General features: G+C 43.0%; 1 protein-coding gene across 2 annotated transcripts in view; it reads right to left on the bottom strand.

Annotated features, from left to right (window-relative positions):
* Positions 1 to 1,800: 1,800 nt before the first annotated feature.
* The window catches only part of LOC114024846 (cytochrome P450 4A11-like), a 38,596-nt gene continuing 16,173 nt past the window's right edge, over positions 1,801 to 24,223 (bottom strand). For both annotated transcript variants that reach the window (XM_027838046.1, XM_027838045.1), the window contains 7 exons: positions 23,335 to 23,489; positions 21,434 to 21,540; positions 20,323 to 20,513; positions 11,229 to 11,362; positions 8,817 to 8,881; positions 8,352 to 8,434; positions 1,801 to 2,093 (listed from right to left, as the gene is read on the bottom strand). In XM_027838046.1, coding sequence (XP_027693847.1) covers positions 1,925 to 2,093; positions 8,352 to 8,434; positions 8,817 to 8,881; positions 11,229 to 11,362; positions 20,323 to 20,513; positions 21,434 to 21,540; positions 23,335 to 23,489 — 904 coding nt within the window. In that variant the 3' untranslated portion in view covers positions 1,801 to 1,924. The remainder of the gene's footprint in view (positions 2,094 to 8,351; positions 8,435 to 8,816; positions 8,882 to 11,228; positions 11,363 to 20,322; positions 20,514 to 21,433; positions 21,541 to 23,334; positions 23,490 to 24,223) is intronic.

Genomic DNA, 24,223 nt, shown 5'->3' with positions numbered 1-24,223 from the left:
GTAACTAAGACTAAAAGTTACAAAGATGCCTTGTCTGTCTGCATCAAAAGAGGAAGTTTCCCCACCAGGATATCTGTACATCAATGAAATCACATGAAGAGATTAAAAAAATCACCAACAATCAGATCAGAACATCATAAGGAACATCAGACAGGTACAAGTCAAGTGTTCCTGCAAGTGCAGAGGATGGAGAGGTCACTTCTAGCTGGTGTGTGGGAAAAGGTATCATGAAGGAGGAGGCTGAGGTTGGGATGGGGGTGGGGGACATAGTGAAATTCAAAGATTAGATTTATTACAGTTCTTATTATTATAGTCTAGCTCTTGCTAGACTATGGGCCCTCCCCATCCCTGTTGCCCTCCATTGAATGTTCAGCATTATTGCACTGTATTATAACTTTGCATTGCTATCTTATCCCCTCCTCAACTGTGAGTTCCCTGAGGGAAGCCATTGTGTCTAATTTAAAATTGGGATCTCCATATTTAATGGTTATTTGAAGCATATGAAGAAAAGAATGGATCCAGTTCCTTAAGCACTCCAAAAATGTTCTCCCTGTTCACATCTCCCTCTTCAAACCCGTGGCTTCCTTCAAAACTCAGTGCAAATGCTAAGTTCTACAGGGGGCCTTTGTGAGAGGGTGGCAGTTTCTGGATTCGTCCCTTCCAAGATTCCCTTACATCCACTCTGGAAGTTTCTGACATGTACCTAGTGTCTATGTGTTGTGTCTATGTGTTCATCCACCTCCATTCAAATGAAAGATCCTTGAGGGCAGGGACTTTTTGCCTTTCTTTGTATACCCAATGCTGAGCCCAAGGATTGACTGGCACATAAGTGCTTAAAAAATTTAAAAAAAAAAAAAGCTTGTCAATTGACTGACTAAGGCATTCCTGCCATCTGGTGACCACTCTCGGGACTGCAGGCAGTCCTCAGGAGAGTTAGAATCCAATCCAACAAACCTTTATTAAGCACTTACTCTGTGCCGGCTTCTGTGCCCCATGCTGGGGGTACCAAGACAAAGGTAAAACATTTCCCTCCCTCAGAGGTTACGTTCTATGGAAAGAAACAGTGTGTGCCCAAGGTAAAGGGGGAGGGGGAGGCAAAGCAGTTGGGGGATTAGGAAAGGCTTCATTGAGGAAGGGGCCCCGAGCTGAACCTTACGAAGGAAGCTAGGGATTCCAAAGACTGAACTGAAGAGAGGGCACATTTAGGCATTGGGGGCAGCCTGTACAAAGGCGTGGAAGTGGTAAGTGAGTCATGTGTGAGAAGCATCAATGGCTCAGTTGGACTGGAATATAGAATATCAAAAGTGGTACATGATATTTGCCTAAAAAGGTAGGATCCAGACTGTGACAGGCTTTAAATGCCCAACTTCACCCCTTTCACACACACACACACACACACACACATACACACACACTGTTCCTAGTTCTGTCCTCTAGAGTCAAGAAGACCAAATCCAATCCCTCTTCTATGTGACAGCTCTTCAAGTTCTTGAAAATGTTTCCCATGTCCCCCTACTACATCTTCTCTTCTTCAAGCTAAACATGCCCAGTTCAAGCCATGGTCTCAAGGGCCCTCCCCATCCCTGTTGCCCTCCATTGAATGTTCAACATCCATCCCAAAGTTTAGCCCTAAAATGGAACCCAATCATCCAGGTGGTTTTTGACTTCCTCTCCTCCCTCCTTCTTCTTCCTTCTATCCTTTATTACTCTTCTCTCCCACCATTCCCTCACCATCTTTCTTCTTTTTCCTCCCCACATTTTCAGGAGAAGGGATGACCCGTAGGGCTCTAGAATCTAGTGAGTGGGATCTTTATTATAGCCAAGAGTGAAAGAGGGAAACAAGGGAAGGTCTTAGTTGAGAGGGTAAACAGTCAGAGAGATGACTGATAGAAAGGGAAGACTCTTTCTGCTCTCTGGAGCAGTGTTAATGGAGTCTTTTCAACCAGAGGTGGATCCCATTTTGGGACCTGAGAACCAGATTTGAAATAGGCACAGGAGGTTTCGTAGTGTCTGGCTTCAGCTCAAATGAGAGCAGGGTCAGAGCAAGAACCACCTTCATTTCATTCATGGCAAACTTCTGTCCAATGCAATTCCTGGAGACGTGGAGGAGAGAAAAGGAGAGAAGAGGTTTCAGGTCTCTTAACCCAAGACCTAGCAGAGATTCATGCAATCTCAATACCCATTCAAGACTTCCCACAGCCTGGTCCCAGCTACATTTCTAGATTGACTGCCAGGGGCCTTGGCCCTGGACAGGCTTGTCAAAGACTAAGAGGAAAAAACCAACGAATGTTATCAGTTACGCATCTGACATTAACTTGTGTCCAAGCCTTATCATTACCAAACATTTTTGTATTTTCTTTGCCCGAGACCTCAGGCAACCCTTGATGTGGCCCCATACCCAAGGTGTCCCCAGTGACACACACAACACAGCAAAGTACAATGCAGACAAATTAGAAAAGTCACCCAGGGGTATTCCACCCCCACAACTGTATTACTTTATCACAGAGAGGTCTTGGTTAGCTCTATATATTTTCCTCCTTCCTAAAAAGCAACAGCAGTAAAATGGACCAACATAACAAACCCAGCAAAAAACCTTGGCCTTCTCCCTATTTCCATGAGCTGGCTTCAGGCAGCTTCTACATTAAAGAGAGACTACAGGTTGGTGTCCTTAGGACTTTCAGCAATGGATTCTTTCTTCTCACTCCCACAGCTGTACTGAACTATGTTTCTTATGGTAGAAACACTGAGCTGCCACCACTACAACTTCATATCCTCTATGCTGCCAGCAAACCAAATAAAACTAATTGCTGGCATTTAAGTAGTCAATCAGCTGGCAAGCATTTGTCAAACATTTCCTCTGTGCCAGGTACTATGCTAAATGCTGGGCATATAAGAAAAGGCAAAAAAAATAGTCCCTACTCTCAAGGAGCTTCTATATTAATGGGGAGAGAATATTGCAAAGCACATTGCATGCTATTTACATTTTTTTCCTTTTTTTCTTTTTTTTTCCTTTTTTTGGTGAGGCAATTAGGATTAAGTGACTTGCCCAGGGTCACACAGCTAGTAAATGTCAAGTGTCTGAGGTCTGATTTGAACTCAGGTCCTCCTAACTCCAAGGCCAGAGCTCTATCCACTGCTCCACCTAGCTGCCCTGCTATTTATATGTTTTAAGCTAAAATGCATCCATCACACTGAAAGTGCCACTGATTGCTCCCCCTAGACTCCTATGACCCCTCTACCTGCTTGGTAGTCTGAAATTTGAATCACGGGGCTTGACTACGAAATACTACTTTTAATTATCAGTCTCTCCTCTTACCTATTTAATTGTGGATTTCTAGTTTCTAATTCCAGAATTAGAATTCGGAGGGAAGAGGAAAAACTAGAAATCAAAACTAATGTTTCCTACTCAAGCCCCACTTCCTGCCATCTGGTGACCACTCTCGGGATTGCAGACAGTCCCCAGGAGAGTTAGAATCCAATCCAACAAACCTTTATTAAGCACTTACTCTGTGCCAGCTTCTGTGCCCCATGCTGGGGGTACCAAGACAAAGGTAAAACACTTCCCTCCCTCAGAGGTTACGTTCTATGGAAAGAAACAGGGTGTGCCCTAGGTAAAGGGGGAGGAGGAGGCAAAGCAGTTGGGGATTAGGAAAGGCTTCATTGAGGAAGGGGCCCCTGAGCTGAGCCTTATGAAGGAAGCTAGGGATTCCAAAGACTGAACTGAAGAGAGGGCACATTTAGCACCTACTCTGTGCCAGCTTCTGTGCCCCGTGCTGGGGGTACCAAGACAAAGGCAAAACACTTTCTTTAATCCTAATTGCCTCACCAAAAAAAGAAAAAAAAAGAAAAAAAGGAAAAAAATATGTAAATAGCATGCAATGTGCTTTGCAATGTTTTCTCCCCATTAATATAGAAGCTTCTTGAGAGTAGGGACTATTTTTTTTTGCCTTTTCTTATATGCCCAGCATTTAGCATAGTACCTGGCACAGAGGAAATGTTTGACAAATGCTTGCCAGCTGATTGACTACTTAAATGTCAGCAATTAGTTTTATTTGGTTTGCTGGCAGCATAGAGGATATGAAGTTGTAGTGGTGGCAGCTCAGTGTTTCTACCATAAGAAACATAGTTCAGTACAGCTGTGGGAGTGAGAAGAAAGAATCCATTGCTGAAAGTCTTAAGGACACCAGCCTCTAGTCTCAGATTCTCCCAAGCAGGTAGAGGGACCAGAGGAGTCAGGGGGCATAACCATGTGTAGTGGATGCATTTTCATTCAAGAGCAACTCAGTGTATCTCAGGGTGAAGAAAATCACCCCATCCTAGAGATGAGAATAAGGATTAAGAAAAGACTGCTTTTCAGTTCCCCTTCCCTCAGCGGAATGTAAGCTTATACAAGACAAGTACCATCTTTCTTTTTTAGTTCAAATAGAAAGTATCCTCTCAAGGTTATGATCAAAACATCCATAAAACATTACTAGAGTTGATATTGAGGGTTAAGAGTTTTCATCTTTTTTTCCCCCACACCTTCAAGCTTTTTATCCAAGTTCAGAACTTCATAGTTCTAAGCTAGATTCATCCCAACCACATTGCTGAGTGTAAATTTAAGGAAAAACTGGATCATAGTGATGGCTCGTTTGATCTTCATAGCAACCCCCCCCCACAAGGGAAAGATACTCCATGCATTATTTTCCCCATTTTACAAATGAATAAACTGAGGCCCAGAGGTTTAATGACTTTCTCATGGTCACACAGCACAATAAATATCAAAGGAAAATCTGAACCCAGATGTCTCCCAGTTCTGTGCTTGTTCCATTATACCACACTCCAACCATAACTAAATTAAGCAAATTACCACTCTCTGGATACATGACTTCCTATATATACATCTTTGTTGATACATTTTAGAATGCCCACTCTTACACCTCACCAGACACTTATATATGCGTGTGTGCGTGTGTGTGTACACACACACACACACACACACACAACACATATACACACATGGAAATCCTACCTATCCTTCAAGGTGCAGCCTCCCTGTAATGCCTTCTTTGGATATTTATTTTGCATGTTATTATGTCATTCAATTCTGGCCACACCGACACGGGAGAGTGAAAGAAGAGACTTGGAGCAGGGACCCAGATGGTGGACCTAAGTTGGCTGACTCAGCTTCCCAAATACTCTAGTCTACCCCGGAGTGCCCCTAACTTTGGATTTGAATGGGGCTTGTGGCCAGAAGAACCAGGAACAAGGCAACTGAGAGAAGCAGAAGGGAACTGCAAGAAAGAGACATGAGTGTAAAGCCCTGAAGAGCCAACTGCATGGCTTGAAAGGGCACAAGTGAGTGACCATGATGATTCTAGAACTGGAATGAAGAGCACGATTCAAGCCCCAAAGATGCCCTGGCTGAAACCTGAAATGCTAATGGAGAACAGGACAGGAAAGAGCCACTGGCACATCCCCAGGGATGATCTTAGGGAACACTCAGTTCTTTTCGGTAGCCCTTCCTTCATTCCACAGAAAGATCTGGATCTACCTGGGTTGCTCACTCATTTTAGATTCTCCATTTCCCTCTGAACTCAAGAAGCATTCGACTCTCCAATGCTTACTTTCTCTTCTAAACCATTGCCAGTGGCAGTACATCTTTATATCCCTAACACCTGGCACAGTGTTGATTGATTAATAGATAAATGCTGATAGGATCTGAATCAGAATTTCCTGGGCACTGCTTGCAATCCCAGTAATGACCACCAGGGGGTAATAGGTACTATCCAATTCCTATGGCAGAGGAAATTCAGAGGAATTGCTTTAGATTTTACCAGTTTGCGAGTGTGCCCCAAGACATCTCAAGGCACCTGCCACTTTCCAACTGGTGCTGGAAAAAGCAGTCAAACACAAATTACCCCCAAACTACTGGTGTATCTAGAGCCCTTGTTGTCATTGGAAAGAGCAGCCTATCACTCCATGGGTGACCTCTCCACCACCACCCCAGCTCCCTTCTTCTTATGCTGATTTATTTCTCATTCATGCACTTTTCAAACCCAGATGAGCCCATGACTCCCTTAAGTACTTGACCTTGCTCCCACATGAGTCCCCCACCCCCCACCCCAAGTCTGCTTTTCAGCTCCCTTTCAACTGTTGTCTATCCCCATTCGAATGTAAGCCCCTCGAGGACAAGAACTGTGCTTCTTTTTGCTTGTATTCCCAGAGTTTAGCACAGTTCCTGGCACACAGTAAGTGCTTAATAAATGCTCTATCATCTTTCTCTCCATCTATCTACTTATCTATCTCTCTAAGACACTGGGAGAATGTAAAAGATGGATTAAAATGTACTGTCTTACAAAAATTAAAAAAAACCTGGATGGAAGCTATCAATTGACAAGCGTCCACTTTGTAGCCCCTCTGTCAGGTCCGTGAGTCACACAGTATCATAGGAAGACATGAGTACTAACTCAGAGGAGATGGAAAAACTTCCAAATTGTCCATGTCCCCAGAGCCTCCAAGGCCTAAGAACTTTCTAGGATTTGGTGGTTAGAGCTACAAATGTGTTAAGATCTATGCGTCCATTGCCAAACCACACTTAACCATACATGACTGAAGAGAATTAGAAGCAGAAAAGCCAAATGATTTTAAAAACTGCAAAGCCGTTTGGAGACCAATGGATAGGTAAATGTGAAACACTCTGTCAAAGACTTGGTCAAGTGCCTCACACACTCATCAGTGTTAGCCTGTGCAGATGCAGGCAAACCTTGCATCCTGCATTTGGATGTCAGTCTGTTGCACTTGGGAACAGTTCTCTCCCAAAAAAGTACTGGTTGCCAGGAATTAGTTGCTCTTGCTAAAAGAGAATTCAATGTGACACAGGACCCTGAGAAAGTTGATTCATTGAGGACTCCTACTCTATTCCAATCAATATGAATCAATTTGATATGATTCCAAAAGGTAGTGATTATAAGTTCTGTACAGAAGGCCCCAGAGCTGTTAACTGCAGGTTTTAAGTTCATTTGCTGAATCACAGGAAGCTAACTAGAGGCCCTCCACCCTTGTTTTTCCTTGTCATGGCGACCAAGCCCAGTGTGGTGGAGGTGACTCAACTACATGGAAAGTCCTCCAAATTTATTTTTGTGCCTCCGGACCATTCTCTCTTGTTTAACATGAGCAGGTAACCATCTTATAACCACTCAGTCAGTGGAGATGCCCCACCCTTCACTCAATCTGTGCTCCACCCCCGCTAATAAGTCATTTTTGACCCTCAAGAGCAAGGTCTATCAACCAATGAAACTCTGTATTTTGCCATGCCTCTTTTGCATATTTAGGTATGAATAAGCAATGTATTAATCCATACTTTGTTTAATAAGTCACATAGGAATATAGATTCTAATAGAAGGGCTCTATAATAGTCCTCAAACTTTAATGTAATGTTCATTACTTGTTTACCAACTTGCACAAACCATAAGAATGCTGACAAAGGTATCTCCATCCTGTTTTGCTCAAATTCCATGACCAAACCAAGCATGGATAGTAGCATGATATGGAACGTCCCCCCCCCATATGTTCTTGGAGTGTATAGTTCCTGCCTAACCTAATGAGAAATCCATTCATCTTGTGACCACACTTAGTCAGTGGAGATATTCCTTATTTCACCCAACTTGTGACCCTGCTGACGGATCATTTTTATTTTTCTTAGCCTACATATCATATGTCAACCAATTAGTCTGTGTTTGGTATAGCTGTTCTTGAATGTCTAGATATCTAACCCTATAAAAATAGGGACCTGGAAGGAGGGGGTATCTCAGATCATGAGGAAGATCTGAGGCCTACTTCATTAGAGGGGATCATGGACCCTTTAATAAAGTGCCATTGGCTCAGAGCTCTGCCTCAGTCTCTCTTATTGCAGGTTGAATAATTTTTATCCTCACAGTGCTACACATCAACTGAAGTTCTTGGCTTAGAAGCAGATTGTCACTGAAAAGTTCAAAGCCCATTTGTCTGGAATTAACCTTCCGATATGAACTGACAGCAAACCTCTGATCTAAATTTTGACCACACCATGTTAGATGCTGCTTGCTAGAGATGGCTAGCCATCAGCAGATATCACTAACCAAGGAGGATTAATGTGGATATAATTGCTGTCTCAGAGGCCATGTGACAGTGATACTGTAGCTTCCTTTGCTGGTTCCTCTTCCACTCAGGATCTGGAAGGTAACCTACACTCACCTCCACCTTCCATGTCTGACTCTAAGGGTCATTTATTCCCTATTTCATTCATGCATTTACTTCATTCATTTATTGCTCATTTATTCATTCAACACCTATTTACTCAGAAGGAATTCATGCTGGTCACACTGACTCACCTGGATCCTGCAGAAAAGGGCAGGAAGGCATAGGCATGCTGGAGATTCAAGTTCTCAGGGGAGAACCGGAGAGGATCAAACACCTGCAAGCGAGCCCCCGGGTCAGTGGAGTTGGAGTGGGGGTTGTTCACCCTACCACCCACCCCTCCCCACCTCGGGTCAGTGGAGTTGGTGTGGGGGCTGTTCACCCCAACACCACCCCCTCCCCACCCTGGGTCAGTGGAGTTGGGCTGGGGGCTGTTCACCACCCCCCTACATACACACACACACACCCCATGCTGAGTCATGCTGTCTTGAAATGACCAACTTTTAGGATAGTGGCCAGTAGATACAGGATTCAGGGGCTAACATATCAGAAGGGGCCCATCTCTCAAGCTTTAGAGGGTGCTCCTCCAACTCCCCAAAACGTCCACACATATCCATACCACCTCCCCTGAGTCCATCCCCATCACGGGACCAACGTACTTCTGGATCTGGCCACACCCTGGGGTTGTGATGAAGAGCATATATATGCAGTGAAACTGAGTTTCCTAGAGAAAGAAAATGAAAAAAAGCTACATGAGGTAAGCAGTGACCTTCTCGGGAATGGCAGCAGGGGGCAGGAATAGAAGGCAAAGTTACCAGCTCTGCCCTCCTTTTGCAAGGCTGTCAAGTGCCTCCATGAGGCTTATTGAAGGTTCAAGGCAGTTGACCTGACCCAGAACTTTTGTTGTTCAGTTGCTTCAGCCATATCCTACTCTTCGTGACCCCATTTGGGGATTCTTGTCAAAGATGCTGGAGCAGTTTGCCATTTCCTTCTCCAGCTCACTAACAAAAGAGCTAAAAGGTATCTATTAGCCCCCAAATCATGATTGACCAGGCAGGCCCAAAAAAGAGTGAGAATATCTCCTCCTCCACCACCACAAGATGAAGGATTACAGATTATAGCTCTAGCAGTGCTCCTGCCCAGTTCAGTCCAGAGAATGCACTGGGCAGGGGTTCAATTGGTATTTGCATAATTATGTTTACATTTATGTTTACCCCCAAACACCCCACTGAACCTGGGGTGACGAGGGCTTCTAGAATCTGGAGGGATTCATGCTACCAACAGATGGACAAAGTTAAGTTTTGTAGGGGGTAGGGGAAGAGAGGGGAATAAACATTTATGTAGCACCTACTGTTTGCCAGCACTGTGCTAAATGTTTTTATTTATTTGCTTGTTTTACAAATATTAACTCATTAGATCCTCACCACAACTTTTTGAGATAGGTTCTATTATCATTCCCCATTTTACAGTTGAGGAAACTGAGCAGAGGTTGTTATTTGCCCAGGGTCACACAGCTAGTAGATGCCTAAGGCCAAATTTGAATTCAGGTCTTCCTGAATCCAGGGCAGTGATCTATCCCCTGTTCCTCCAGCAGCTCGCTTAGCTCCCTCTTTGAGAGTCCCCAGCATGGCAGAGGTAAGTGATAATCATTGCTACTAGTGAAGGGCTCTGTGGTTACAAATGTTATTGCACACATTGTACCATTTGACTCGTGACAACCCTACAGAAGCAAGTGCTACAGTATCTTTATCTCCATCCCACAGACAAGGAAAGAGAAGTTTGTACATTAACAAACCATTAAAAAGTTCCTGAAACAACATTAGAATCCAGATCTCTGGACCACAAGTCCAGCCTCCTTTGCACTGTCTTACTTGGTGTGGTGTCTCTGGGGCTTTCAGAAGGAGCCCTAAGGAATGGGCAGTGTTTGGGGGGTAGGGAAGTTGGGGAGAGGGAGGAAGAGAGTCACCTCCTTCCCCCACCCTAAGAGGTTTTTCTGTTGAGGAAAAGAAAAAGGTGTTTGGGGTGTACAGGCTGGCTATAATGTATGACAAAACTAAGACAGAACTGTTCAACTCTGATTTCACTTCTGTTTTCTCTGCCATGAGGTATAATCTGTGAATTAGAAAGGAAGGAGCATAAAGGGCTGAAGGGGAGGGTAACTGTGGGACATGTTTGTGACAGGGACAAGTCCCTTGGGCAATTCCCTTCCCCTCCCTAGACCTTGGTTTCCCTACCTAAAAAAATGGGGATACCCAACAAGATCATTTTTATAGTCACTTTCAGCTCGAAGACTTCAGCTTTTGAGTCATTTTGACTGTTGTGGTCGTGTGGTTTCTCCTTTGTTCTGGAGGAGACCCATGACATCAGGAAGATGATGCCATGACTTGCAATTGAATTGGATTCGAGGGAGGGAGCCTCATTCTTCCCTTCAGAATCATTTGGGTCCAGCGGCCAGATATGGATCAAGACAAGTGGAGATGGCCCCGGTCACAGTGAGAGACCTTGGTCTTTTTAAGCTAACATCTTTCCCAGGTCACAGTTTGACTGAAGCAACACCCATTTTGTTAGCATTTCTTTGAATACCACATTCCCTTTTTTTCTCTGCTTTGGTTGGAAGGGGAGGGATCAGATGTTGTTGACTAACCTTAGTGAGTTAGTAAGGACAGATAGGAGTTTGAGCCCTGTTCAGTACATTGACCTGTCTGGGAATTCCCTTTGACCTTTGAGATCCCCTTTGAAGTGAAGAGTAAACAGGTCAGAACGTTACTGATCCAAGTGTGACAGGTGTAAACAGAAAACAAGAGAGATGAGTGTTCCCTCCTCAGGAGCAGCTAGCCTGCCTGGCAGGATTTGAAAATAAAGTCTGGCATAAGAAATATTCTCATTTGAAACTAGAGAGGAGCACGCACCTCGAGGTTGAGCAGAAAACCAGATAACTTTATAATCTTAGACCTCAGACGATCTCTTCTCAGAAGTGGGCAGGAGTTGAGAGGTCATCGACTCCAACCTCTCACCCTTTTGGCAGGTGCCCCACAAATACATAGCATGAGTATAAGTAGGAGACTCAGTACCTGCTCTTAAGACGCGTCCATCTGGAAAGGTGATGGTCTCTTTGATATCCCTGCCAATGGATGGGACAGGAGGATAGAGACGAAGGGCTTCCTTGATGCACATGGTGGTATATGGAAGCTGACCCAGGTGGTCCCTGAAGTCAAACAGAAGGGAGAAAAGGGGATAAGCATTTCTATGGCTCCTACTGTGTGCCAGGTACTGTGCTAGTGCTTTACAAATAGTATCTCATTCGATCCTCACAACAGCCCTGTGGAGGTAGGTACTGTTACTATCCCCATTTTACAGTTGAAGAAATGGAAGCAGACAGAAGGTAGGTGACTTGCCCAGGGTCACACAGCTAGTAAATGTCTGAAGTTGGATTTGAACTTAAATCTTTCTGACTCCAGGCGTAATGCTCTGCCTACTTCACCACCTAGCTGCCTAGGAGCATTGAGAGTCTGAGGAGTGGGGCCTATCAAGGAATGGGGATTTGGGCCAGAGTGGTTAAAAACAGATTGGTTTGTTATGACCAAAGAACATATGTCAGTGAGAACCTCTGTGTATACCAAGGGTGGTCCTCAGAGAGCAGTCTCCGTCACAGTACAACCTACCAGAGCTTGGCCATCAGTGCATTTGTCTTAAACTTCAGATGGCCAATGAGCCAGACCCAGAATCAAATAGGATACAGTGGCTGGATTGTGTTTGTGAAATTGTCCAGAGATTTTACTAGAGCCTGAGGGATTTCCCAATAACACCAGCAACCAAAACCACCTTCTAAGTTCTTTCTGGAACTTTCTGTTCCACAACTTTTCACAGTCTCCCTTTTTTTGAGCTCTGAGCATCTTCTCTGCTTCTTGTCAGGAACTCCCCAGTCCTTTCTGGAACAACTGAACTGACTTTTAAAGGTCACTCAGAGCCATGGTCAAGAATACCAAGTTCAGCCAATGGCCCCCGTTAAAATTCACTCAAGGAACTCCAAGGTTCTCTAGTCAGTTTAACACCTTGTGATTATATCCTGGGGTTTCAAAGACCAACTCCCTTATGCTAAGTTATCTCTCTTATTTCACCTGTTCTGGGAATTTGTATGATTTTTTTACATTTGGATGGGAGAGATAACTTGTTGAAAGGTTACTATAAAAGTGATGTTTTGGCCTACCGAGTCAAACGCTTTTTATGATTTAACAATCTTACTGACAAGACTTAGATGGGCTGCCTTATGGAGTGGCATGGGCAGGGGGCTAAGTCACCAAAGACTGCTGGCAGTTTTATTTCTTCCAATCTCAAGAAGATGGGAATCTCTCAAGGGATCAAAGCCGGAGGGTGAAGTTTTTCCATATAGTGTGAAAATTCTAAGTATCTCTGGAGAAGTATGCAAAGAAATAGAGCTCAGGTGTTGGGGGTGGGGCAGAGAGACAGACAGAAACAAAGACATAGCCAGAAGGACAGAGACAGAGAGAAAATAATGGTAGCAACAATAAGGGCCAGTTCCCCAGTGTTGACCAGCACTTAATGAGCTAAGCTGAAAAGAATTGATGGCAGGGGCAGCTAGGTGGTGCAGTGGATAGTGCCCCAGCCCTGGAGTCAGGAGGACCTGAGTTCAAATCCAAACTCACAGACATTTGACACTTACTAGCTTGTGTGACCCTGGGCAAGTCACTTAACCCCATTGCCTAGCAAAAACAACAACAACAAAAATAATTGATGGCAGCAGAAAAAGCAATAGGCAAAGAGAAAACAAAAGAAAGGTTGAGTTGCAGCAGAGAAAAAGAGTGCTGGTATAGGGCCATCAGCCTTTGTGGACATCTCAGAAGATTCAGGCTGAAGCCACAGGTTGACTCCACCTATTCAAGGACTGAGGTAAGTTTTGAGAAAACAACTACTCTTTCTCCAACTTTCCTTCTCCTTGCCTCTTCATTACCAGGTATTGTAAATTGCTTGACTTTTTATACCAATATTTCCAGAAGTTTTACCTTAAACCTAATGAGGTCAGGGGTTCACTCAAGATAAATATAAATCTAAATTGAAACAGTGACAAACTTTTATTTAAATTTTAAGAAGTTTCCTAACTGGAGCCTCTGAGCAATTGTAATTATGTTCCTAACTTAAAAAAATAAAAATTCCATGAAGCACCAGAGGGGATCACGTGGACCTAAAAGGTAATTATATTACCCTTAGGCTAAAAAACAACAACGATCTAATTGTTGTGACAATTGCTGTGATTAGACATCCAGAGACTAGGGAAAGTAGGGAAGATGGTGAGGACTCTTGGCCAACTGCATGCTTCACAATGACTAACCCACCATATCCACCAGCAATGCCATGGTCAACGACAACAACAATCACAACAAAAGAATAGTGAAAACATATCCTCCATCCCCATTTTTCAGTCAATTATGTAACTGTAAATGTGTTGTATATTTTAGAATATTGTGCATGGAAGCCTAACTTTTCCCTTCTTATATCTTCATCTGGTATATGTAAAGATTATTATCAGCAATATTTTGTAGAAATGGGAAAGGAAGCAAAAGGACTGGGAATTATTGATAGTTGCTTAGTTGCCTTTCTTCCTCCTAATAATAAGGACTGTGATTTTTTCCCATGCCTTAATTTCCTTGTTCAGATATCTTAATCAATTTCTTGGTGCTCTCAAAATTGTGTTATATTTGGCACGGATGGATGGATAGATGGACAGATGCTTGGTCTAGTCTGGCTGCTCTTCCCATCTTTTTTTTTCTTCAGTGCCATTTCCAATTTCACTATCAACAGTTTTTTTTTGGAGGGGGGGGCTCTTTAGATCTGACTTGTGGAGATTGATGTAGATCAGTTATACTTTCTTAGGAGGTAGTAATATCCTCTTTCAATGTCTGTTCTTTTATCCATTTCCCATTTTTTGGCATCAACAGCTTATTTAAGTAGGTCAAGCTAGAGTTGTCTAAATTGTTCTCTCTATCTTCTAATTTTTATTCTCTTTTTCTAATTTGGCATTGATTTTTATCTTTGCTCTAACACATTGATAGTCTGACTATATGCAAATCCCACATCAGGGACCAGTTTTTTCCTGTTTTATATTATAACTTAATCCATTTGTATTGATTATGTAATAGTATATGTATTATAATATCAATTCAATTTTTAGAAATATTATTTGGTATAAATTATATTATACAATTGTGAAAATGTCACTATTCATAGAAAGATCCATCTTGCCAGAAAATGTAGAAAGAAGAAGTGGTACTTAAGAATAAAAATCATGGGGGCCCTAGAAGAACTCATGGAGAGTCTTTGACAATGAGAATGTGGGGGGGGGGGCATAGATTCTAATGAGGATCTTTTCCTTTTTCCTGATACTGATGTCCTTGCCCCAACTATCCCAGTCTCTACTTCTCCCCACACCAGTGAACATCATGTCTCCCTTAAAGGTGATGACATGATTTATGATTGCTTATTAGATACTGGAGCTTCTAATTCATTTTTTATAAGCAAACCAGATTCTGAGTGTACTTCTATTAGATTTCTAAATGTTGCTGGGATCTCAGGGAATCCTCAAAGCATCCCCAATGTTTCCCCAGTTTTTCTCAATCGAGTGTTCTTCTCTCCTCATATCCAATTCTCCTGTCATCCTGTTAGGCTATGATTTCCTTTGCAAAATTAGAATCACTGTTTCTTGCTCCCCCAATGGATCTCTGTCCTTGCAACTCCTGAGAACACACACTCTCTCTCTCTCTTTGTTCCATGTGATGGCTCAGAATGCCAAGAGACCCCGATGATAGTTCAGGGATTCCATCTGACATCCCTGATGGGCAACTTCATCCTCAGATGTAGGATTGTTAAAATCCACTGTCCCTGTCACCATCCAGACTAAGGGAGCCTCCTCCACCCACACCATCCATTCCTCAGTACCCTTTGTCCAGGGAGGCTATTGAAGATTTTACACCCATTATATTATGGACTCTCTGATGGATCAAGATATTATTGTTTCATGTAAATTTCCTTGTAACACTCCTATCCTCCCTGATAAGAAACCCAAGCCAGGGCTTAATGGTAAATCTGTTTATCATATTGTACAAGACTTATGCACTACATGCTTATATTATACCCAGGCACCCAGTAGTGTCTAAACCTGCTACCATTGTTTCCTCAATTCCTTGTAAGTATACTTGTTTTTCTGTGACAGATCTTTGCTGAGTTTTTTATTAGCATTCCTATTCACCCAGACACTCAGTACCTGTTTGCCTTCACCTGGAACAACATACAATGAATGTAGACTCATTTGCCTCAAGGTACATAGAAAGCCCCACCTTATTCTCTCAAATCTTGCAACAGGACTTAACTTCCATCATTTTCATGGACTTCTCTCTGGTTCAGTACATTGAGGATCTCCTACTAGCAGCATCCAGCATTGGGATTTCTAAAAACGACAGCTGCCATCTTCTTCTCCAACTTCATCTGAGGGTTCATAAAGTTTCTAAATCCAAGGAGCAGTGGTGCTTCCCCCTGGTGGAGTACCTTGGTGTCATCCTGTCTTCTGGCACATGATCTGTTTCCCAGAAGTGCGTACAGGTCCCTCAACAATTATCAGTTCCCATGACCAAAAGACAGTTACATGCTCTTTTGGGAGCTGCTGGATATTGCCATCAATGGATTCTATCCTTGGGTGAGATTGCTAAGCCTGTGGTTCTTCAAACTAAAGATACTGTTTCAGGACATTTGCAACTTGAACCATAACATCTTATTGTCCTTGTGGACCCCAAGAGGGCCCTATTATCAGCTCCAGCACTGGTACTTCCAGATTCCAGTAAGCTCTTTTCTCTTTCTGTACATAAATGCAAGGACGTGGCTTCAGGGGTCCTCACTCAACCCCTTAGACCCTCTCTTCACCCTCTAGTATGTTACTCCAGTCAGCTAGATTCAGTGGCTACAGGAGCTCCGCCCTACTTGTAAGCTATAGAAGCCAACACTCTTTTAGTTGAAAAGGCATTTGATTTAGTTTTAGGGGCCCCACTTGCAGTACAGTGACCCCATGAGGTTGAAGCTCTCTTGTTGAGACATTGCACTCCAGCTTTCTCTGATCAAACACTTGCTAGACATAAAGTGACTTTTTTGGGCAAGGAAAATGTGACTCTAAAGCACTATTCACATTACTTCCTGATATACCTACCTGAGGGGAACCTCTCCATGACTGTTCTTCTGTTGTTGACATGGCCGCAAGATCCCACAATGACCTTTCTGACATCCTGACATTTAATCAACATGAATTCTATGCTATAGCTTTCAGCAGCAGTCCTCTAGCTTATACTCCTTTCAAGTACATGCAAATTGACCACTCTAAGGTCTGCCTTGTAGTCATTGATCAACTCATTCAATGCTTTGAATCAAAACATTTCCTGGTTCCGAGGTCACAGCCAGTTTCATTGCTAAAATTTTTCTGAAAAAGATTGTACCCCACTTTGACCCTCCTGCTCACACTGATTCAGATGGGGATCTCATTTCACTGACACGATTCTCTCCCAAAGTTATTCTTGCTTTGAGCTAACTCCCAGTTTTCATACCCCTTATCACCATGAAAGTTCTGGTCAAATCGAACATATGAACAAAAAACTTAACACACTGACTGACAAACTAGGCACTTAAATGGCCTGAAGCACTCCCTTTGGGGGCAGCTAGGTAGCACAGCGGATAGAGTGCTGGACCTGGAGTCAGGAAGACCTGAGTTCAAATTCACCCTCAGACACTTCCTAGCTGTGTGACCCTAGGCATGTCACTTCACCCTATTTGCCTCAGTTTTCTCGTTCATTAAATGAGCTGGAGAAGGAAATAGCTAACCACTCCAGGATCTTTGCCAAGAAAACCCCAAATGGGGTCATACAATTGAACAACAGCACTCCCCCTCCTTTATGTCATTTATGAAGCAGACTAAGGTGGGCATTACATCTTTCTCCTTTTGAAATGCTTTTTGGTCGTTCTCCTATAGAGGCAAGACCTTTCTTCCCAGTATATACACACATCATTACTGGGAGAGATACTTCTTTTGCTTCTGACACACAGGAATTATGAAATAGACTGAGGGAACTTTACAACACAGGGGCTCAAGTACAGACTGGGCCCTTGGACTTTTCACTACATGATTTTCACCCTGGAGTTAAGGTCTACATCAAGAATTTCCATTGGATTGGTGGAATTCTACCTGCCTTGGAAAGCCCATTCAAAGTATTGCTGACCATCCCAACTGCAATCAAGATCAGAGAAAAAGACTCTTGGATACACTGTGCCCACATAAAACCTGCCTTTTACTGTGTCATGTTAGGGCAACGTATCCAAAAATCTTTTTTGCTTTACTTTATCTTAATAGTAAAACTTAGTGTTTCTCCTTCCCCAGTCAATCTAGAGAATAAAAAATTGTCAGTTGCGGGAAAATGGATACTTTTTACAATACCATTTGCTTTATGCCTCACAGTCATACTCATTATATTTTTTAAATCTTACTCATTTCGTTGTTGTTGTCTATTGTGTTATTACTGGTTGTTCTTTCCAAATCCACTCCTCCCAAGAGAATTGGAAAATACAATGCTATTAGTAAACGTCATGGTGATGTAGAACATGCTTCACAGCATCTTAGAGCAATTGGGCCCTATGGATGCTGGGTTTTGTCATCATTTCCATCAGAACAACCCTATTACTGAATTCCCTATTACTGAAAATGAAATTCTCCCATACCCATTGACTCTGAACATCTTAAAACACCATCTTTGAAAGGATTTTTTTACACCCTTTGCTTTAGCCACTTGTAGTATTTATACTTCTGGAAGGAAAATAGAAGATAACAAGTCAAGACCAGTATCATTGACTCAACTTTATAACAAACAAGTTATTTTCAAATTTGATGGAACCCATGAAATGTAGGATTGTATTGCTTATGGTTGTCACTCCCCTTCTGAGTTTTCATTTCTGTATCATCAAGAAGTCAGGTCCTAATTATACTGTAGATTGAGGAGATTTGAAGATTGACTTTTGCTTTTCCTGGAATTACCAAAGAAGATCCTTTTATTTGTGCTAAAAACTTGCCTCTTTGTGGGTATTAGAGATAAGAAACCTCAACATATTTCTTTGGCCAAGCTTACTTGTAATGGTTCTAGCTGGACCAAGTGTGATGCAACCTTCAGTACAAATTTATACTAGAAGAATAATTGAACCTTTGGAGGAATTAAATATTCTCATCCCTTTCTCAAGTTCCCTGGGGACTAGTAGCCCCTGGATGATTCTTTGTTTGTGATGTTTATTTGGGATGTGTGGAATTGCCTATTTGACCCTGACAGTATCAGTCTTTAATCATAATAGGACTAATGGAAAGGAAAACTACAAGAAACTTGGGAGCATGGTGGTTTAATATCAAATTGGTTAAATTCAGATTGGTGGTTAAATATCAAAAAAGAGAAGAGAGATAGCTAATGGAGATGTGAATACAATCCAAAACCCTGTGAAAGAATATGAGGTAGGGATAAAGATCCCCTGATCCCTATTTCCATTTAAAGGGGTTGCAGCCCTAGAGTAGGCTGTTAGAACTCTCTCACTTGAAACTGAGAAACTTGAATAGGTCACAAGTGAGTCCATCTCCATCTTCCAAATCAAAGGCACAAATGGTCTTACAAAATTGTATAATCTTACAAGGATGGGCCTGTGCTGTAATCAATCAATCTTTTTGTTTCTACATTAACCAATCAGAAGAAATCTTGACAAGCCTTCATAAAATCCAACAGCTTATAGCAGAAATGCAATTGCCTAAACCAAGTGATTCCTGGTAGAATCCTTCCTCATGGTTCACTTGGTTGTAAGGGAATGGTATATTAGTCACCATAGAAAACAGGCTCTCTTTGTTTTATGCATCATTATTGGTCTTAGACTCTGTATTAGCTGTTGTTGTAAACTATTTGAAAGGGTCCTTCCTAGTGTTCTTTTCTTGGTGCATAATGCTGATAATGAACATATAAAAAAATCTTATAAATTTGGTTTATAGACTGTGATCCATGGCTCTGAGGCTCAAAGGGAAGAATTGTGAAAACCAACACTGACCCCATTTTGCAAACAGCCTCCATTTTGTTGTTTTTCTGAAAATCACCTGGTTTGGGGACATTCCACTCACTTACTCTACCACTCCCAACTTGGAAAGTCCCTGATCTTTCCTCCAATAAGAAATCAGATTACCTATTTCTATATCTAAAAGTCTATATTCTATATGCTTTGTATCCTATGTGTTATTTTCTTTTAACATATAAAAATCTGTGCAAAATATATATTCAGGGTCTTTGTGCCTGCTGAGGGTCCTTTGACCCCATTTGTTATGTTTATCTGCTAATAAATCACATGGCTCAGAATCTGGCTCCTCAACTGTTGTAATTCCCTGTAGTGTAGCTGGATCATAGAGTGCCTGGAGAGGATTAAGGCATAAAAAAAAAACTAGGAAGATAAGAAGGGTAAAGTTGTGAAAGGCTTGAAACACAAGAGAATTTTATATTTGATCATGAAAGTAATAGGGAACTACTAGAATTTATTGAGCAGGATGAGGGGGTAACATGGTCATATCCATGCTTCAGAAAGATCACTTTGGTAGCTGAGTGGACGATAAGAGTGGAAGATAAGTGGGATCAATTAGAAAGCCATTGCAGTAGTCCAGGATAGAGGTGACAAGGGTCTGAACTAGGGTGGGTGGTAGCTGTGTGAGAGGAGAGACCATATTCCCACCTACTCTTTTTTTATTACTTACAACGTAAACTCCTTGAGATCAGGAACTGTTTAAATTTTTGCCTTTGTATCCACAGCACCTAGAACAGTGCCTGGCACATAGAAGGTGAGTGATGAATGCATGTTAACTGACTGATTGATTCATCCCAAAGGAGAATCAAAGAAATGTAGACAGGAGCAGACAGTATTCCAGTCATCTCAAAAGTCAGCTGAACCCAACATACTAGTTTTTTTTTTCCTGTCCCACAACAGCCACAAAAGCCAAGGTTTTTTTTTTTGTTTGTTTTTGTTGTTTTTTTTTTTTTATGGAGTCAATGGGAGGACAGGGGAGGCAGTGTAAGAAAAAAAACCCTTTCCTTCTCTCTCCGAAGTACTTACCAGGTGATAGAGGTCCCATCCCCTAGGACTCCCCTGATCTCCTCCCGGCATTTCTGCTGATGCTCAGGATGTGTGGCCAGGGCATACAGAAGCCAGGAAATGCCACTGGCAGTGGTGTCATGGCCCTCAAACATGAATGTGTCCACCTCGGCCCTCAGCTCCTCATCCGACAAAGTTTCCCCACTCTCTGTCTGGGTAAAGAAAAGCCCTTCTTGTCAGTCATCCTCAAGGACTTCAGGGTGGCCTCCTATCTAACTGGATTAAGTGGGTACGTCCAGTCTATGGACATCCACGGAAGTCTAACTTGCAGAGCAAGAGATGTCATTGTCCTATTACTTCTGCCCTGGTAAAACTCCATCTAGAGTACTGTGTTCAGCTATGGACATCACAGGTTACCTAGAGAAAGTCCAAAGAAGAGCAACCAGGATATTTAGGGGGACCTGAAACTACACCATATCAGGACTGTTTAAAGGAGCTAGGAATGTTCACCCTGGAAAAGATTAGGAGTGTTAGGAGATGGTTACCTTCTTCGAATATTTGAAAGGTTATCATGGAGGAGAATACAAATCACTCTATTTAGCCTCAGAGGCCAGAACAAGGACCAGTGGGTGGGGGTCACAGAGAAATATCTTGACTTGAGAGGAGGAGCTGTCCAACAATGGAACAGGCTGCCTGAGGAAGGAGCCCCCTCTCCATCAAGATGTTTTAGAACAGAGAGGGAAATCACAACTTGTCAGAGAGACTGAAGAGCAAGGGTCTTTAATCTTTCTTTGTGTCATGATCCCTTTGGCAGTCTGGTGAAGCCTGTGGACCTCTTCTCGGAATGCACAAAATAAAATACAGAGGTTCTAAAGGAAAGTAAACATGAGTGAAAATAAAGATGTAATTTTTCTCCAAAAAAAGTTAAGACCCCAGGTTAAGAAGTCTTGCTGTAGAGGAAGCTCATACATTGGGAGTGAGGGTAGGGCAGATGCTCTCTCAGGTTCTTTCCAGCTCTGAGATGCTACAAAAACTAGAGATAAACATTCGTAATTAAGTTAATGGGACATAGACAAGTTCTTCACCCAACCCCTCTTCCATGGGATGAGCCCTAAGGCCCCCTAATACTCACCTTGGCACAGAGGAGAATGTCTAGGAAATCCAAGTGTCTCTTTCTGGAGATGGCCTCCAGCCCTCCTTCCTGTTTGAGTTGCTGCCTTCTCATCTGAATCACCTGGTCTGCTCCAGGAAAACAGATTGACAGATTGTGGTCATGGAGCAGGAATCCTCAAACCCCTGGGAGGTGGCCTTGCATGTCTAGAGATCTTTGCACCGTCCCAAACTGCCTGACAGAAGAATAGGGCAACTGCTCCTTGGAACTTCAGAGAGCTAAAACTAAGATCAGCAGGTGAAATTCCTAGAGAGGGAATGCCAAGTTGGAGTGATACCCCTATTCCTAGACATGTTTAAGCAGAGCCTGGATTATCCCCTCTGAAGAAACAAAGCAAAGATTGCTACATAAAATGGGTGGGTTGACTAGAAGCCCTCAAAAGTCCCTCACAGCTCTTAATTTTCCAGACTTCAAACTCATGTCTCTACTTCTGTATTGTCCTGAAACTTCCCTTAGCACCTAGGACCTCCTCATCCTGGAACAACTAACCTCTCCTGTGGCCTTCTCACTGTGGAATATCCTTCCATCAAGCTTGCCCTCTTCTCCCAGTGGTTAGTTTCTTCTGAAACCTTCATTTTGTGGAAGGGCACAGACTGACTAGCCTTTATTCCCCTCCTGTTTTTCACTTTCCAGACTTTAAAATCTTGCCCCCATGCCACTTACCTTCATCTCCCCGCCCCCAGCTCTTCTGTCTTTCCCCATTAAAATGTAAATTTCTTGAGTTCAGGAACTATCTTTCTTTTTGTTTGTATTTATATCCCTAGCACTTAGCACAGTCCTTGGTACATAGTACATGCTTAATTTTTTGTTTTCTTCCTCCTTTCTTTCCATCTTTCCTTCCTTCCTTCCTTCCTGCCTCCCTTCTTTTCTTCCTGTGGGCTTTTATATTGCCTGGGGGTGAGAATGGTGCACCCCTGTCCTGACCTCACCAGCAGAAAGGGGAGCTGCCTAGGGAGAGTATAGGGGAAATCCCTGGTGGAAGCCATGGGGACCTGTTCATTTTCAGGAGGTGCTGTCTTACTCCTTGGTGGGCAAGGGCCTCCTTGTACCAGAATTGGAGATCCTAAATGTCTGCTGTTTCCTGTTCCATCCCCTAAGCTGCACACATGTTTGTGAATATATGGGAAAGCCTGACCACACGCATGTGCCTGCTTGGGCTTATAGGGAGATATACATATCTGTCTGCTTTGATGTGAGGGAGACGTTACAAAATTCTGGGCCCTCCTCAACACCCCATCTCCAGTGTCTCCGGGTTTTTCAGAATGTATGTGTTTAAGTGGGATGGTTGAGACTGGGGGCAGATACCTTGTGTTGACTTAGCTTCAAATCTTTTGTAATGAATGGTCCTGACCCAAGGGGGTGGGAGTGGGAGTAAAGAGGCTAAAGGGGATAGAGAGAGTGAAGAGGGGAGGGATGGGGGAATGAGGAGTGGGTGGAGAGTTAGGAAAGAGGAATTTGGGGGAATGGTAAGAAAGAGATCAAAGAATGGAGTGGAGGATGTGAAGGGAGTGGTTGGAATATACAGACAAAGGGAATAAAGGGAATGAACAGTATGGTATGAGGAGATAAAAGGGATGGAGAAGAAAAGATATAGAAATAGGAATGTGTGAGTGTATCACAGTATACTGGACAGAGCACTGGATTTGGAATCAGAAGATCTGGTCTTGAATTCCAACTCTACCACCTACCATGTGTATGAACTTGGACAAATCACTTCTTTGGTCTCAAATGGACTCAGCAACATCTAAGACTTGTTCCATTATCCTAGGCCTGCCAAAGGTTCCTTCTGGGAGTCTATGAACTCCTGGGGTGTTGACAATGTGCTGAGATCAACAAGAGAGACCTATCCAGGTAGGCAATACCTGTGTACTGATGGGCCCTTTGTGCAGCCTGACGGGCTCTACGGCCAGAAGAGCTGAACCAGTAGAGGACATCATTGTGGCGGAATACATTCCGCATCCGAGAAGTCAACAGGTAAGCTAGTTCACGAACAGCTTGGATGTAGGAGTTTGAGCGCCTGAAGGGAAGGAGAGACAGAGAAGAAAGGACGTGGCTTCTACCTGCACTCAGAAGATGCAGTCTCTGAAGTGAGCTCCCTCCACACCTGGAATCCCCTGCATTCCTACCTCCCATTTCCTCCTTCCCTCCTAACTGTCCTCTTCTTCAGACCTCACTCCACTAGTCCTGGAGCCATGGGTCCCAATCTTTAAGTCTTGAACTGAACAAAGACAAGGGCAGATCCCTAGAGCATTCCACCACAGACCTCTCAGAGGGGGGCATCACAGCCCCATAGAAAAAAGCCTAGTGACTACAGACCTATGACTGAAGGGGAGTTAGCAGAACCTGGTGACTAACTAAGCATGACAGAGAAAAAAGACAAAATAAACAGCAGCATTTCATGCCTGGATGCCTAACTGACTCATCACCATCTCCAAGGGACCAGCTACTCAACTGGTCCTCAAGGCACCCAGCTAGGGAGTGGAGAGACCTGGTTTGAAAATATGAGGAGCTTGGCCCAAGTTCTGGCTCTGACACCTACTAACTATGTGACTGAGTAAGTCATTGAACCTCTCTGTGCCTCAGTTTTCTCATCTATCAAAATGAGAAGGTTGGGCTAGATAGCCTCTAAGGTACCTTCCTGCCTGAAATCTTTGCTCTCATGGCACCTCCTGTCTCCTTCAGTACTGAGCTCTAGCATTATCTCCTTCTTCTTCTTCTTCTTCTTCTTCTTCTTCTTCTTCTTCTTCTTCT

The sequence above is a fragment of the Vombatus ursinus genome, unplaced genomic scaffold (assembly GCF_900497805.2).
Source record: "Vombatus ursinus unplaced genomic scaffold, bare-nosed wombat genome assembly UNPS02014825.1, whole genome shotgun sequence".
NCBI classification, from domain to species: Eukaryota; Metazoa; Chordata; class Mammalia; order Diprotodontia; family Vombatidae; genus Vombatus; species Vombatus ursinus.
The sequence above is the reverse complement of the archived record's forward strand: the minus strand, read 5'-3'. Positions and strand labels throughout refer to the sequence as shown.